Below are 13,604 nucleotides of genomic sequence, written 5' to 3'. Positions count from 1 at the left end.
TTTAGCCATTGAGCAAAAGCAGCCGATCAGGAACACATTCTACCTGTAAATCATTTAACATGTTTCAGTTTGCTGTCTGACTTTATTGGGTTCACTCAAATGTCTTTGGATGAAGGCCATGTGGTCTATAGATTTTGGTGGTCTGGTCTCAGTTTAGACTAGTGGACAATGATATTAGCATGATGGGTTACAGCATCTTTACTGTCGATTGGTTATTGGTGTCATTGTGGGAGTTTTTGTTGTCAGAATAATTTGTCACAGCAGGCTGATATGATTTTTATATAGTTTGCCATAATACACCATATGTTAAGATCTTTCACCAATTATTATTCGATTTTTTTTTAGCGGATGACAGCTTTGGCCAGTAGTGGGCACCAGTTGCTTTCTTATTGGCTAATAAAACCTGTTTTCATTTCCTCTTTCTTAAGTCTTGACTGTATGACAGATTTTAGAGGAAGTGCATATGATCCTCTCCAGCTGCATGGAAACATTGTCAAAAGAGCACACGATGATTGTGGTGCCGTCTTACCTTTAAGGTTTCTGCTGAACAGATCATCTAAAACAGTGATAACAGTGGAATGTAGTTGTGTTGATTCACTTCCTCTGTCCTACTGTGCAGGTTTATCACATTGTACCCTTGAGCAAATAATATATACTTAGTTTCTGCTCAATGCAGCTTACATTACAAGCCAGCCATAGAGAGCCTTCTACTAAACGAGTGATTTCAATATACAGTGATAATGAAATATTATTATATTCATGTACTGTGGCATTAACTTAATACTAAGTAGTAATACACAAAAAAAATTGCAAAAGTTTGGTTCAGAAAGTCTTCTTTTTAAGAAATTAATACTTTTGAGCACCAAATCAGAAATGTTGAGCACCAAATCAGCATATAGAATGATTTATGGAGGACCATGTGACACTGAAAACTGGAGTAATGGTTTCAGAAATTTTAGCTATGCCGTACAGGAAAGAATTACTTTAAAAAATGTTTTACACTGTTAATGTTTTTAACTTTATTTTTGATCAAAGAATGCAGCTTTAATTAGCATGCAGCAACATAATTGATGCATTGAAGAGTTTATGTATGTTAAAATAATTTATGTATGTTTTATCAGAATTATTTTAATGTGAAGGAAAAACAACTTTTTTAAATACATTTTATGTTTACTGTCACTTTGAATCAATTTATTGCATCATGATGGAATAAAAATAGTATATAAAAATAAAAATCCCAAACTTTTCAACTGTAGTGTAACTGTTAAATAATTGCTAATTTCTCACAGTTCATAAGTATAAGAAGCTTCTGTAGTAGTGAAGAAGATTTTTTTCAGTTTAGTTTTTGGGTGACAGGTAACGTGTCTTAAGTTGGCATGTAATATGGAGCAAACAAAATAATCTGCCGGTTTCTTTCTCCTTAAAGGGCACATGATTCATCTCAGGCACAGGGTGTGGAATCTGTGTGTGAGAGTGTATGTGCATACAGGTTTAATTGAGACCCTTCCTGATTGTGCTAGTCTTTACTCATTGAGCCCTCTTCAGGTAGCTGGAGGAAATGCTCCCCATGCATACACAACGTTGTTGGCTGAGTGACGTGACAGGAGAGATCCAGAGTGACTTGTTGAGTTTTCATTACAGAGCCCAAGAAGCGTCAGTGCAAAGTCCTGTTTGAATATTTGCCTCATAATGAAGACGAGCTGGAACTGAAGATTGGAGATATCATTGACATCACTGAGGAGGTCAGCGTCTGTCTTTTGTATTTAATGTTACTCGATGTTTTGAAATTGTGCTGAACATATAGCAAATGTTCTTCGGCTTTTTGCATGCTGCAGTGTGAGATATGATGAAGTAGTTAGATGTTCTTTAATTTTCATTTCTCGAAACGAGCAATTTCCTTGTAATTTTAGTTGCCCATGTTTCTCATGAGCTAATAATAAAATTTTGTTTATTCATTTTTTTTTATACATACTCTTTCTCAAACATTCTTTATGACTTCATCCATAATGTTATGGAGATCAGTGGTTCTCAAATGATGGTTTGTGGCCCAAAAATTCACAAGTCTGTTTATATATAGAGAGTTGCAGACAGTAAGGAAAACACCTACCGTATATAAAATGCTAATTAAACAATTCAAGTAATTATATAGTTGTGAATAGTTAGTTAATTAATAAAATAAGTGGTCCTATGTAGGCTGAAATCTTCATATATCATGTTTTGCTTGTCAAAGACAGTGTTTCTGATCAAACTGTAATATTGTAGTGCAGATTATTCTAGTTTAGTAGATGCTAACCAGATAAATGGACACATACCAATAGGGCAAACATGCTTGATGTCTCCTTTAAAATATTACACAATTTAATATATTTTTAAAAAGTCTTTGCATTTTTAGGGCGGTTTTGCTTTATGCTTTAAACCATTTTGCTATTGTGTTGGTTTGTCACTTGATGTCCAGTGTAATATCTGCATCCTGAAGTGAAACCAGTTGAGACCGACGGCCTTTGAAAATGAGCGTTTGACTGGACAGTTTCTGTATCAGTGCTGACTAAGTGTTTGTTAGGTTGAGGAGGGCTGGTGGAGCGGAAGCATGAATGGGAAGTCTGGGCTTTTTCCTTCCAACTTCGTCAAAGAAATAGAATCATCTGAAGAGACCGAGACCAGCGTCATAACAGATGAGACAGGTACTGCTCAGCGTATCTCAGTGAGGGCATGTCCTCACACAGAAACACTCAACAGATGTTTAAATGGCTAAAAACTTTTTTAGTTTTGCCATCACAGGAATAAAAATATAAAAAAAAACAAAAAACAGTTGTTTTACATTGTATATTTGATCAAATGAAAGAAATCTTGATGGGTATGAGAGACTTTGAAAAACATTCTTGCCAACCCTGAACTTCTGAACATGTAAACATGGATTTCGGAACGAACCAAAAGAAGGGGTGCACATTTTAATATTAGAACTACAGGCCTAGTAGTTAAAGGCCAGATATATAAGCCTACGTATTTTTGAGTTATGATTCTAAATAATTGATTTTTAGAATATAGATCACAGTTCTCCCGATTCTGAAAACAGAACATTAGACAACCAAACAAAATAATATGTAGACGAGTTTACTGACAAAAGTTTTCGTCAAATAATATATTTAATGTTATAAATGAGGCTATTTAAAAATATTTATTGGGCTACTTTAAATGAATTCATTATGACAAAATCATTGAATGAAGACTTGTTTAGTCCAGTTTTTTTTTAAACAAATCTCTTAAATGAATGAGACAGACATCAGATATATTTTAACAGTCACTGGTCGCCACCTACTGGAATGATGTAACAAAATCTGTGTTTGAACCGCAACAGGTTTAAATATTCAGATGTGACTTTCATTTCAAAGATTAAATTGACATAACAGGATCGTAATTTAGGAATATGATTGCATGTGTTTTAATCAAGGTCTTAAAGATTTTAAAGATTAATAGTGCATTCATATGAGCCTATAGCCTATGTATTTTATATACCAGACGTAAAAGTAGCCTGGGACCAGGCCCGGGCAGCCCTCCCTATTCGTGACCCATGCATAGAAATTAAGTAATTCATGTAAAATCTGTCGACCATAACCTTTTTACCATAAGGTTTTCCAATTTAAATTGTAAAGAAGCATCATAGTTAAATTTCAATTAAAAGCTATTCCAAGTTTTTTTTAATTCATTAAAGCTTATGAGCAGACTGAACAGTCTGATTAAACAAATTATTCAGATTAATAAGATCATCAGGCTCATAAGAACGATTCATTCATGAATGGACATCCAACTTTCATACAATATAGCTTGCGCAGATGTCAATATTTTTAGTTCCAACTAAAATTTTTCTCTGTTCCTCACACAGATGTATTGTATGACTTTAGAAAACCTGGCATGTAGCGCACAACTTGTATGGATCACTTTTATAACTTTTATTGCGCTTTTGTGTCTGTTGGGTGAATTCAAACTTCAAAGTAAAATATCAATTATTGTACAGTCTACTTTGCACATGACACATTACTTTTCTTTATCCAAATTTTGTACAGCCTGTTTTGGTGGTACTCATACAAAAGTGTGCGTTCACAGATAACCAAGATGGAGCATCTAGCCCCACGTCCCCTCACCAAGGCAATGGAGTCATGGCCCAACCGAAGAAGATCAAGGGCATCGGCTTTGGTGACATATTCAGAGAGGGCTCTGTAAAACTCAGACTCTCTCAGAGATTACCATCTGACAATGAGGAAAAGAAAGAAAAAGTAAGTGTTGTTCTGAACATGACAATGTCTTATAATCTCAAAAGTCTTTCCTATGTCTATACTGCAGGACTAGTACCAGTCCCAGAAAATGCAGTATACACTTCACTTTAAACAGAAATCTTTCAGAATTGTAAATGTCACAGTCAAAAATAATGTGTGGCTGTAGTTGTATATCCAAGTTATTCTGAAGAAATTCTCTATTTATGAAGACGGAACTGCACTGCCAACCAGTGTAGCACATAATAGATCCATATAAAATCATATCATTGCTATGGCATGTATGGAAATCAGTGCCGCCCATTCCCATAGCCAAGAGCAATGGATGATTGAAGGGTAATTACATGTCTAACTGCTCTACAAGTTTTACCATTGATTGCTCAAGACTTTACCACATAGACAGACAGTCTCATGATGAGACCTTCCTTTTTAGGAATATGTCTTTCTATTTTGGGACTTCATTATTTAGGATGGCTGTTTTTGAAGCATTCTGGTATGGACTGCTTCTCTTGTTAATGTTTTTTCCTCTGCACAGCTCAAACTTTGGGCAGAATATCCCTGTCTATGCTTTGTTATATCTGCAGACAGCTGGAAGGCATTGCACATTTTAGTTACTAGACATGTCAATGATGTGTGTGCATTGTGTTTACATTTCTAGGAGCTACAACTTTTTGTTAGTTTTATAGGCAGCTGTTTGCAACTACAGTTTCATTCTTCAAGACAGCTTCAAATCGAGATGAACCCTTTTACAACCATTATAAATTCCCCTGGTTGTGTGTAATTGATTCATCAGTGCACATTACTCTGGTGAAAGAAATGTCTCATCAGAACATAATAGTTTGCTTTGACATTTTTGGTGATATAACCCATACTCTGTTGGTAAGGATATAATACTATATAAATCAATCATATTCAAACTGGGTTACAATTTGAGGCAAATTTTTTCTTTTACATAATGAAACACTAAGAATTATTTTTATCGTACGTATGAAACGTTTGTATATTTCTAGGTCATGTTTCATTGCTACTGTTCTAGTAAGCTTGCTCACTGGTTTTTCTGCTTTCCAATGATATTTATTGTGAATAGAGCTATAGATATAAATCCAAAATATTTCTCTAGTCTTCTTATGTTGGTCAGAATTTTAGAAAAAGAAAATACAAAGTATTTTCAGACAATGTTTATTGATATGTTCAATTACTAATTAATGTTTATTGCTAAATTTTGTGGATGCATTTTGCTTTGTGTATATCAAAGTTTTCTTCATAATATCATGCTTTTTTTTGCTTTTTTTTTTTCAAATGCTAATATATATATGTATATATATATATATATATATATATATATATATATATATATATATATATATATATGTATATATGTGTGTGTATATATATATATATGTATGTATATGTGGGGGTTCATGTTCATTAAAACGTTTGGAAACCCTTAATATATATTATTAATAGCAATAATTACATAGCACATGATTAGTGGAGATGTAGCTTGGTTAAAATCATTCCCATTCTACATTTACCCCTGAATTTTCCATTTCACTTAGTAGTACACCACCATTTAAAAAAAAAATGGGATCAGTAGCATTTTAAATGTTTTAAAAGAACACCCTTTCAATCACCATTTTGCATCCCGTCATGTCATTCAGTTCAGTTGAATCATCCACTATGTCTCTTATCAAGAGCTCAGATGTCATTTATAACATGTCATCATATAACATGTGATGTCAGATCATTTACTAAATACTAGATTCTTACTCTGTTTTGGATAAAAAATTAAATAAACAAATCCTAAATGCGCTCCTAGTCCTATTAAATCTGTGCACATGTAAGAGTAATGATTGTTTGTCCAGCGTTCCTTTCATCCAGGCATGGCTGACCTGTCTCAAAGTCTCTACCTTCCAGTGTGCAACTGCATGTGTTTGTCTGGCCGCCGTGTCAGTAAATCCATTTGTGATTCTGCTTCATTTTAGCCAATTCCATCATTACCATCAGCCACAAAGCCCACCCCTTTGAGCACTCCTGAACCCCCTAAAGGAGAAAAAGAGACAGAGAGCAAAGGAAAAGGTGAGTTCATGGGGAGGTTGACATAAAGCTATATGTGATAACCAAAATAATGACAGGAGATTTATAGAACAGACATGAACGGCTGATACGGACTGCCCTGGTTATACATTGGTTTTCTTCCACTTGATTATTAGCTAAACCCAAATTATAGATTAGTATGTCTTTCTGTTAGTACTTGAAGTGTACTTGCACCTTTTGCTTTACTAGTTGCACTCCACAACTTAAAGTTTTTAGTACAGAGTCAATAGTAGCTACATAAGACAAATCAAAGTGTGGCATAGTGTACATATATCATCTTTTTTTTCTTGCCTCTCTACAGTAAAAGAATATTGCAAGGCCATATTCACCTTTGAAGCAACTAACCAGGATGAGCTGGATTTAAAGGAGGGTGACATCATCCACATACTGAGCAAGGTATGGAAAAGGGTGAGCAGATTTCTTCCTAACCACACATATTATTTCATAGGACAGCTAGTATTTAATAAGTTACATTATGTAATGTATAGTTATAAAAGAGAAAAAAATAATAATCTACCAGATGACAAGCATTGAACATCTGAAAACAAATAAAACATGTTTGTCTATTAAAATGTAGCAATAAATTTGTCATTGGTCGAAAATATTAAATTACATAGACCACGTTCACACATGCAACAGCAGAATATGTTTGTCAGTCACGTGTTTTCATGTGTTTTCTGTTACTTAAAGAAGAATGATAATTTATTTTAATGTGGTGCACTGTTACCCTTTCTACCTAAAAATCAATCAAATCATGTAATGTGAATTTGGTACAGTCTTGCTCGAGACTAAAAAAACAAGTTGAAAGCGCACCGTGCCGCGAAGAGACACTAGTTTCTCAATCGCTTTCCGCAAGCATGAATTGAGACGAAGTGAAACACGGACAAATGCGTTTCATTCATTTGTTCATAACAACTCATACCACCAATCACTGTTATGTTTTGTTTTTGATTGTTTTTTATTGCTGAAATTAAGGGGAAAAAAACACAAAGTTCACAAAGTATTTGTTAAAATGTATTTAAAATTCATGTATTATTCATTTATAAGTCTCTGGGATCAATTTTGAAAATAATACTAAGTGAAATGTCAATTTTTGTTAATCAACCAAGTGGGCACTGTTATCAGATAATGTTGATCATTTCTAAATAGCCTAATATCAGCAGATTAATCAACTTTTTTGGGGGTGTTTAATCATGTTTTAGATTTTTTTGCAAGTCTCTTTTATAGTCATTTGTGAAATTGTTATTACACTGCATATATAATAGTTGTACAAAAATTAGGGCTGGGCAAGTTAACGCGTTATCGCATAAATGCATTACTGTATTTTCCAAACTATAAGTCACACTTTTTTTATAGTTTGGCTGGTCCTGCGACTTATAGTCAGGTGCGACTTATTTATCAAAATTGATTTGACATGAACCGAGAGAAATGAACCAAGAGAAAACATTACCGTCTACAGCCGCGAGAGGGCGCTCTATGCTGCCAGAGATGCTGCTCAGTTCTCCTGTAGCCTACACTGAGCAGCATAGAGCGCCCTCTCGCGGCTGTAGACGGTAATGTTTTCTCTTGGTTCTTTGTTCTAAATAAATGCTACTTATAGTCCATTGCAACTTATATATGTTTTTTTCCTCGTCATGACGTATTTATGGACTGATGCGACTTAATATGGTAATTGATTAACGCCGACAAATATTTAATCGCGCATTAGCACAGTTTTTTACTATTATGAAAGTGTTGCTCATTGGTTTTGAATACACATACAGACAAATCATGGGTCACATTAATTATTAATGCTAAGCATCAACATATACAAACTACTGTTCACTGTTATTTTTAACAGAAAAATCATGACTTTATAAGTTGGAAATAGGAAGTTTCCGATAGCACGTGAAGAAAGCACACAGTGGAGTGAAACGTTTTGTTAACTTTGTGGTTTAACAAAAATAAAACAAATGTTGCTTATTTATTTATTTATTTATTTTATTAGATGTAATATGTGACACTGCATTTCACTGTCAATGCTTAATGTACAGTGGGGAAAATATTTATTTCATCCCCTGCTGATTTTGTAAGTTTGCCCACTTACAAAGAAATGAAGGGTCTGCCATTTTTGTGGTTCATTTTGAGACAAAATACCAACCATAAAATCCCGAAAAAGCACTTTATTTAAAGTTTAGAAATTGATATGAATTTCAGTGAGTGAGTGAGTGAGTGAAATCAGCAGGGGATCGAATAAATATTTTACTAACAGACCATACATCAGTGGAAAGCTTATTTATTCAGCTTTGAGATGATGTATAGATCATTTTGGTATCTATATTAATAATAAGGCAGTGAACCTGTGATCCAATCACTTTTACTCTCTTCATTTAGACTAGTTAGTCTATATCCTGCTCTGTAGATTAGAGTGGTGTGTATACTACATGATACAAACAAACTTCGGCTTTTCTGTGATTTATGCCAAAGAGTTAGTCATGGTTCATATTAGAATTACAGTGTAATCATGAAGAGTATTACAATTTGATTTATGGATTAAATCACAGTTTAAAGGGAAAAATCTCCCTAAGATAAAAAATAGTCTTCATTTACAAAAACGTATAACCTGTAATGCAATTAATGCTAGTACAGAACTCTCAGAAGGGGATTCTGACGTCAAACTAGTTTGACGTATTCAGGGACAAAGGGAGTTTTCTGTAGGTGTTTTTTTTGGGGGGGGGGGTATTCTTTTGTGTGCCTTTGATGCTATCTGCAGACACATTGGAAACGTATGATACTGTAGCTGTTGCACCTCATTACCAATGGATTCTGTCCTGTTAGCAACCGAAGGATGTGTTTGCTTCATTTAAGACACATAGACACTGTTTTCCTAGTCTTGTGTACCCAGACCTTCAAACTGACGGCTGAAGGTCAGAAACTCATGGCTGCTTTCATTGGCCAAGGCCCACCCATGAGGCCGTTTGACCGACATGTCAAACAACCAATCACAGTTTGTTTCATTCATCATCACGTTTCGAGGCGTGGAAATGTCGCCACAATAACAGACCAGTGTGTAAAACTTTCGGACATATTTTAAATATTCTGTGCCATGAACTTTATATATTTTTCATACTTTTGAAAATCCAGCATTTAGCTGATTCTGATAATCACTCGTCGTCACAGTTTTAAACACAGTTGCTTTCTTTTTTCGTGAGGGGGATTTTGCGCCATGGTATCTTTGTTTCCAGGTGGAACGTTAAATAATTATTTTAAGGTGTAGATTTTCTTAAATAAGCAAATTTTTTCTGAGAGATTGATGTTTTGATGTTTTAGGACTCGGGAGAGCTAGGCTGGTGGAGAGGAGAGATCAACGGCAAGGAGGGAGTTTTCCCAGACAACTTTGTAACACTGCTTCCTGAGACAGACAAAGAGGTCAATTTACATTCATTAATGCTGCTTTTGATGTCTTCCTTGGGAGTCATCTCTTTCTGAAAAGGAAATTGAACTACCAGTGCAAATGTAAAAAGAAAACAAATTTAGAATGATTTACTTTACTTTGGAGAGCTGTTATTCTCATAACTAATAACTAATTCTCAGTTGCAACAATAGAAAACTTCCTAAACCGTAATCTTTAATAAAAGTTCTTTTTTTTTTTTTTTTCTCTTTACAGACACTCATATCCAAAGGCTCTGTTAAAGCGTCTCCTAAACAGGAATTAGAGGAGGTAGGTATTTCATTAGAAAATGTGAGTCCAATTCATATGTTTGTGTGTGCGTGTGTGTATATACACACACAGGGCTTGACATTAACACCCGCAAATCTGCCAAATGCGGGTGGATATTGCTCGTGGTGGGTAACACAGTGACTCCAACTAGTCATTTTGGCGGGTTGACTAATTGCTAGTGTGTGAGTTGGAGGCTAAGTATAAGTTTAGCACAGATATATTTTCACTCGCAAACACTCTGATTGAGTTCTTCAGAGTTTCTCTCTCCATCAAGCTATCTGTGATATTTCTAAGTTCATCTCAATGGATACGCAGCAACCTATATTAAACTCTGGTGTGTAGGCGCACAAATCCCCGTCGCTTTCTCTCTCACACAGAGACCTAGAGAGAGAGAGAAAGTGAGTGAGTGAATTGACTCGTTACATTTAAACAATATTCTTTGTTGTATTTTCCTGTCAAAATAACAGCGTTCCTATGGAAGTCTTCAGCTTTTAAGAACAGCCGGGTTTTCCGGTAGTGGGTGGAGTTAATGCGCAAACGGCAGTGTCATTGGCTGGCGCTCACCTGTTATCGTCTCCGTTTTGATTTCAGCAAATCAGTTCAAGCAAACGCACAAAAACCGATTAATATTCATGAATCCAGCATCTCATTAATCCTTTGTAATCCTTAGTGTGTTTTATACTTATTATTATTATTATTAGAATCCGTATCAATAATATCCTATCAGTATTTTTGTTCGAAACATTGAATGACAGAAAAAACAACCACCTCTCCTGTTCAGTTAAAATGACTAATATGCATTCTAACATGGTTATCAAATGTACTTCTAATATAAATATATATATTAGGGCCTGAGCACAAAAACTGAAATGTGTTCCCCTCAAATTTTAATGAAGATAAAAGCAATTTTGTCCGAACCATGGCATGCATTTTTTGAGAGGTTTCGAGACTGACCTACTTTCCATTGCAGCTTGTAACAAAGAATTTCCCAGTGTGGTTCAATAAAGTAATTCTGAGTCTGATTCTGATATTTAAACAGACAGTGTATGCTAAAGGTTTTTTTTTTAGTTTAGTTTTTATGTTTTTTTTTTTTTTTTATTAATCTTCTATATCCATGCACCAGTTTTATTATGCAATAAGAAGCTACTTTATGTCTTTATCTTAATACATGGTTTTATTTAAAAAAGGAGCTTTACACACAACCTTATCAGAGCTAATGATAATAACCTGGATTGTTATACATTTATGTAGTCTTGATTTGGGTGTGTACAGTGGTTTTGCATTTAAAAGGGTTGCAAGTCTAGTTCAAGTAAATATTAGCATGCCATAGTCAACTTTTATCAGGTAATTTCACAACAACAAAAAATGTGGCTAGTAAAAATGCTGTGTGGCTAGTAACTTTGGAAAACCACTAGCCACGTTGGCTAGTGAGCAAAAAAGTTCATGTCAAGCCCTGTACACACATATATACCAATATATATATTTTTAAATTCTTTCCATTTTAGTTATTTTGAGAACTTGAGATTTTTCATAGAAAAACGTATATATTACAACATATACACTAGCATTGAAAAGTTGGGCATACCTTCTCATTGTTTGTGTTTGCTATAATAAAGTCATCAAAAACTAGATCAAAAGGATTTCAATATCATGAGAAACAAATGGTCAGTTGTGTTTCAGTGTATATTGAGTTTCATCAAAAAAAGTTTAGTTATTTTTTTTCCATCTATGATATTTTTTAGCTCCGTGTCCCAGCCCTGCTTCTCAGCGAAAGCTCTTTACTAAACATTTTAATCAAAGACTTTAAAGACCAAAATCAACAACACTCCAGACAATATCAGGTTAACAATTTTTTTTTTTTTTTTTTGTGGTTCATTGTTGGGAATTTGAGCTTGAAAGAAGCATTGAAATCAATAAAAGCCACTTATTATCACCATATGTTTAACAAACATGGCTTCATTCTAGCTTTGGGGTCTTCAGGTTTACCCTAAGGGTTCATGTTTAAACACATTTTGGCAAACTCTGAAACAACAGGCTCTTTTTATTTTGAGAAGCAGATTATTTGTTCAAAGCACCAGCTAGCATGTCTAGAGAACAAACAGAAGGCTTGTGCAGGCAAAAGTTGCCCCATCACATCTATTTTCCAGGAAAATTCTATGAAGCCTCATACCCCTACACTGAATCAGTTCATGGGTTGATATGCTTTGGGCACAAGTGTTTTTTCTTTATTTCTTTTTTTTTTCTTTAATCTGTTCATTTTCAACTTCACTGGTGAATTGGTCTTTGTGCTGCTGCAGTGAGAATGTGATGAGCTGAAGCTCATGTGATTGCTTGTGGAGGTCAGCGAGCAGTTCATGAAAATTTTTAAGTGTTCATTCCTCCAACTGAATCCAAGGAGCCCATGATCAGTCCTTTATCCTAGAAGTGTCCTGTCAGATGATGATGCATTGATCTCTGTATGTGAAGGGGATGGAGGGAATTTACAGAATGCATTATTATCATTATTATTATTAATATATCATATGGTGATCAAAATGACATATAAATGATCAAATAGCACAACACACATCAGCCTCAGTGTTAAACTGGAATTTTTTTAATCGTTTTTTTTTCTTCCCTTTTTTACATTTTAAATTTGATCAAAAAGATCCAGTCTGCTGTTTGATTTTTTTTTTTCTCTGTGTGCCTTGAGTCAATGTGCCAATATTAACCCATCAGACCTTGATTTCCAGGTACATCTCTTATGTTGGAGAGGAAAATTGTTTTGCATCGCTTTGGCCCCAAACACATTTATTCATACGACTGCCTCAATCTGATTTCTTCTAAATTATAAACTGCAGTTATTTGAGCTGTCTGCAATAGTGATTTAACCAAATGTATGATTATTACTGTAAGATATCACTTCACAAATGGGTGTGTGCGTGTGTGTGTATACAGTTGTGCTCATAAGTTTACATACCCGTTGCAGAATCTGCAAAATGTTAATAGTTGAAAAAAAAGAGGGATCATGAAAATTGCATGTTATTTTTTTGTTTAGCACTGCCCTGAATAAGCTATCTCACATAAGAGATGTTTACATACTCCACAAAACAAAATAACTACATTTATAAAAATGGCCCAATTCAAAAGATTGCATACCCTTGAATCTTAATACTGGATAATTTCCTGGATGATCCACGACTGTTTTTTTTTTTTTTTTTTTTTTGATAGTTGTTCATGAGTCCCTTGTTTGTTCTGAGCAGTTCAACTGCCTGCTATTCTTCAGAAAAATCCTCCAGTTCCTGCACATTCTTTGGTTTTCCAGCATCTTCTGCATATTTGACTCCTTTCCAAAAGTCATTGTATGATTTTGAGATCCATATTTTCACACTGAGGACAACTGAGGGAGTCATACAAAACTATTACAAAAGGTGAAAACACAATGCATTAATAGCCGGGGATGTAAACTTTTGAACAGGATGATGATGTGTAAATTCTTCTCATTTTGTTTAACGATCATATTTTTTTTCATTTAGTACTCTATGTCAGAAGCTACATAA

The 13,604-nt window shown here is 34.5% G+C and overlaps 1 protein-coding gene across 5 annotated transcripts in view; it reads left to right on the top strand.

Annotated features, from left to right (window-relative positions):
- Positions 1-13,604, top strand: part of LOC127983990 (CD2-associated protein) — a 56,550-nt gene that overhangs the window by 28,761 nt on the left and 14,185 nt on the right. For 3 of the 5 annotated variants that reach the window (XM_052586437.1, XM_052586436.1, XM_052586440.1), the window contains 7 exons: positions 1,642-1,742; positions 2,561-2,681; positions 4,102-4,271; positions 6,254-6,347; positions 6,667-6,773; positions 9,675-9,773; positions 10,012-10,065. In XM_052586437.1, coding sequence (XP_052442397.1) covers positions 1,642-1,742; positions 2,561-2,681; positions 4,102-4,271; positions 6,254-6,347; positions 6,667-6,773; positions 9,675-9,773; positions 10,012-10,065 — 746 coding nt within the window. The remainder of the gene's footprint in view (positions 1-1,641; positions 1,743-2,560; positions 2,682-4,101; positions 4,272-6,253; positions 6,348-6,666; positions 6,774-9,674; positions 9,774-10,011; positions 10,066-13,604) is intronic. The other 2 variants (XM_052586439.1, XM_052586438.1) reach the window with 1 other exon arrangement.

The sequence above is a fragment of the Carassius gibelio genome, chromosome B20 (assembly GCF_023724105.1).
Source record: "Carassius gibelio isolate Cgi1373 ecotype wild population from Czech Republic chromosome B20, carGib1.2-hapl.c, whole genome shotgun sequence".
NCBI classification, from domain to species: domain Eukaryota; kingdom Metazoa; phylum Chordata; class Actinopteri; order Cypriniformes; family Cyprinidae; genus Carassius; species Carassius gibelio.
The sequence above is the reverse complement of the archived record's forward strand: the minus strand, read 5'-3'. Positions and strand labels throughout refer to the sequence as shown.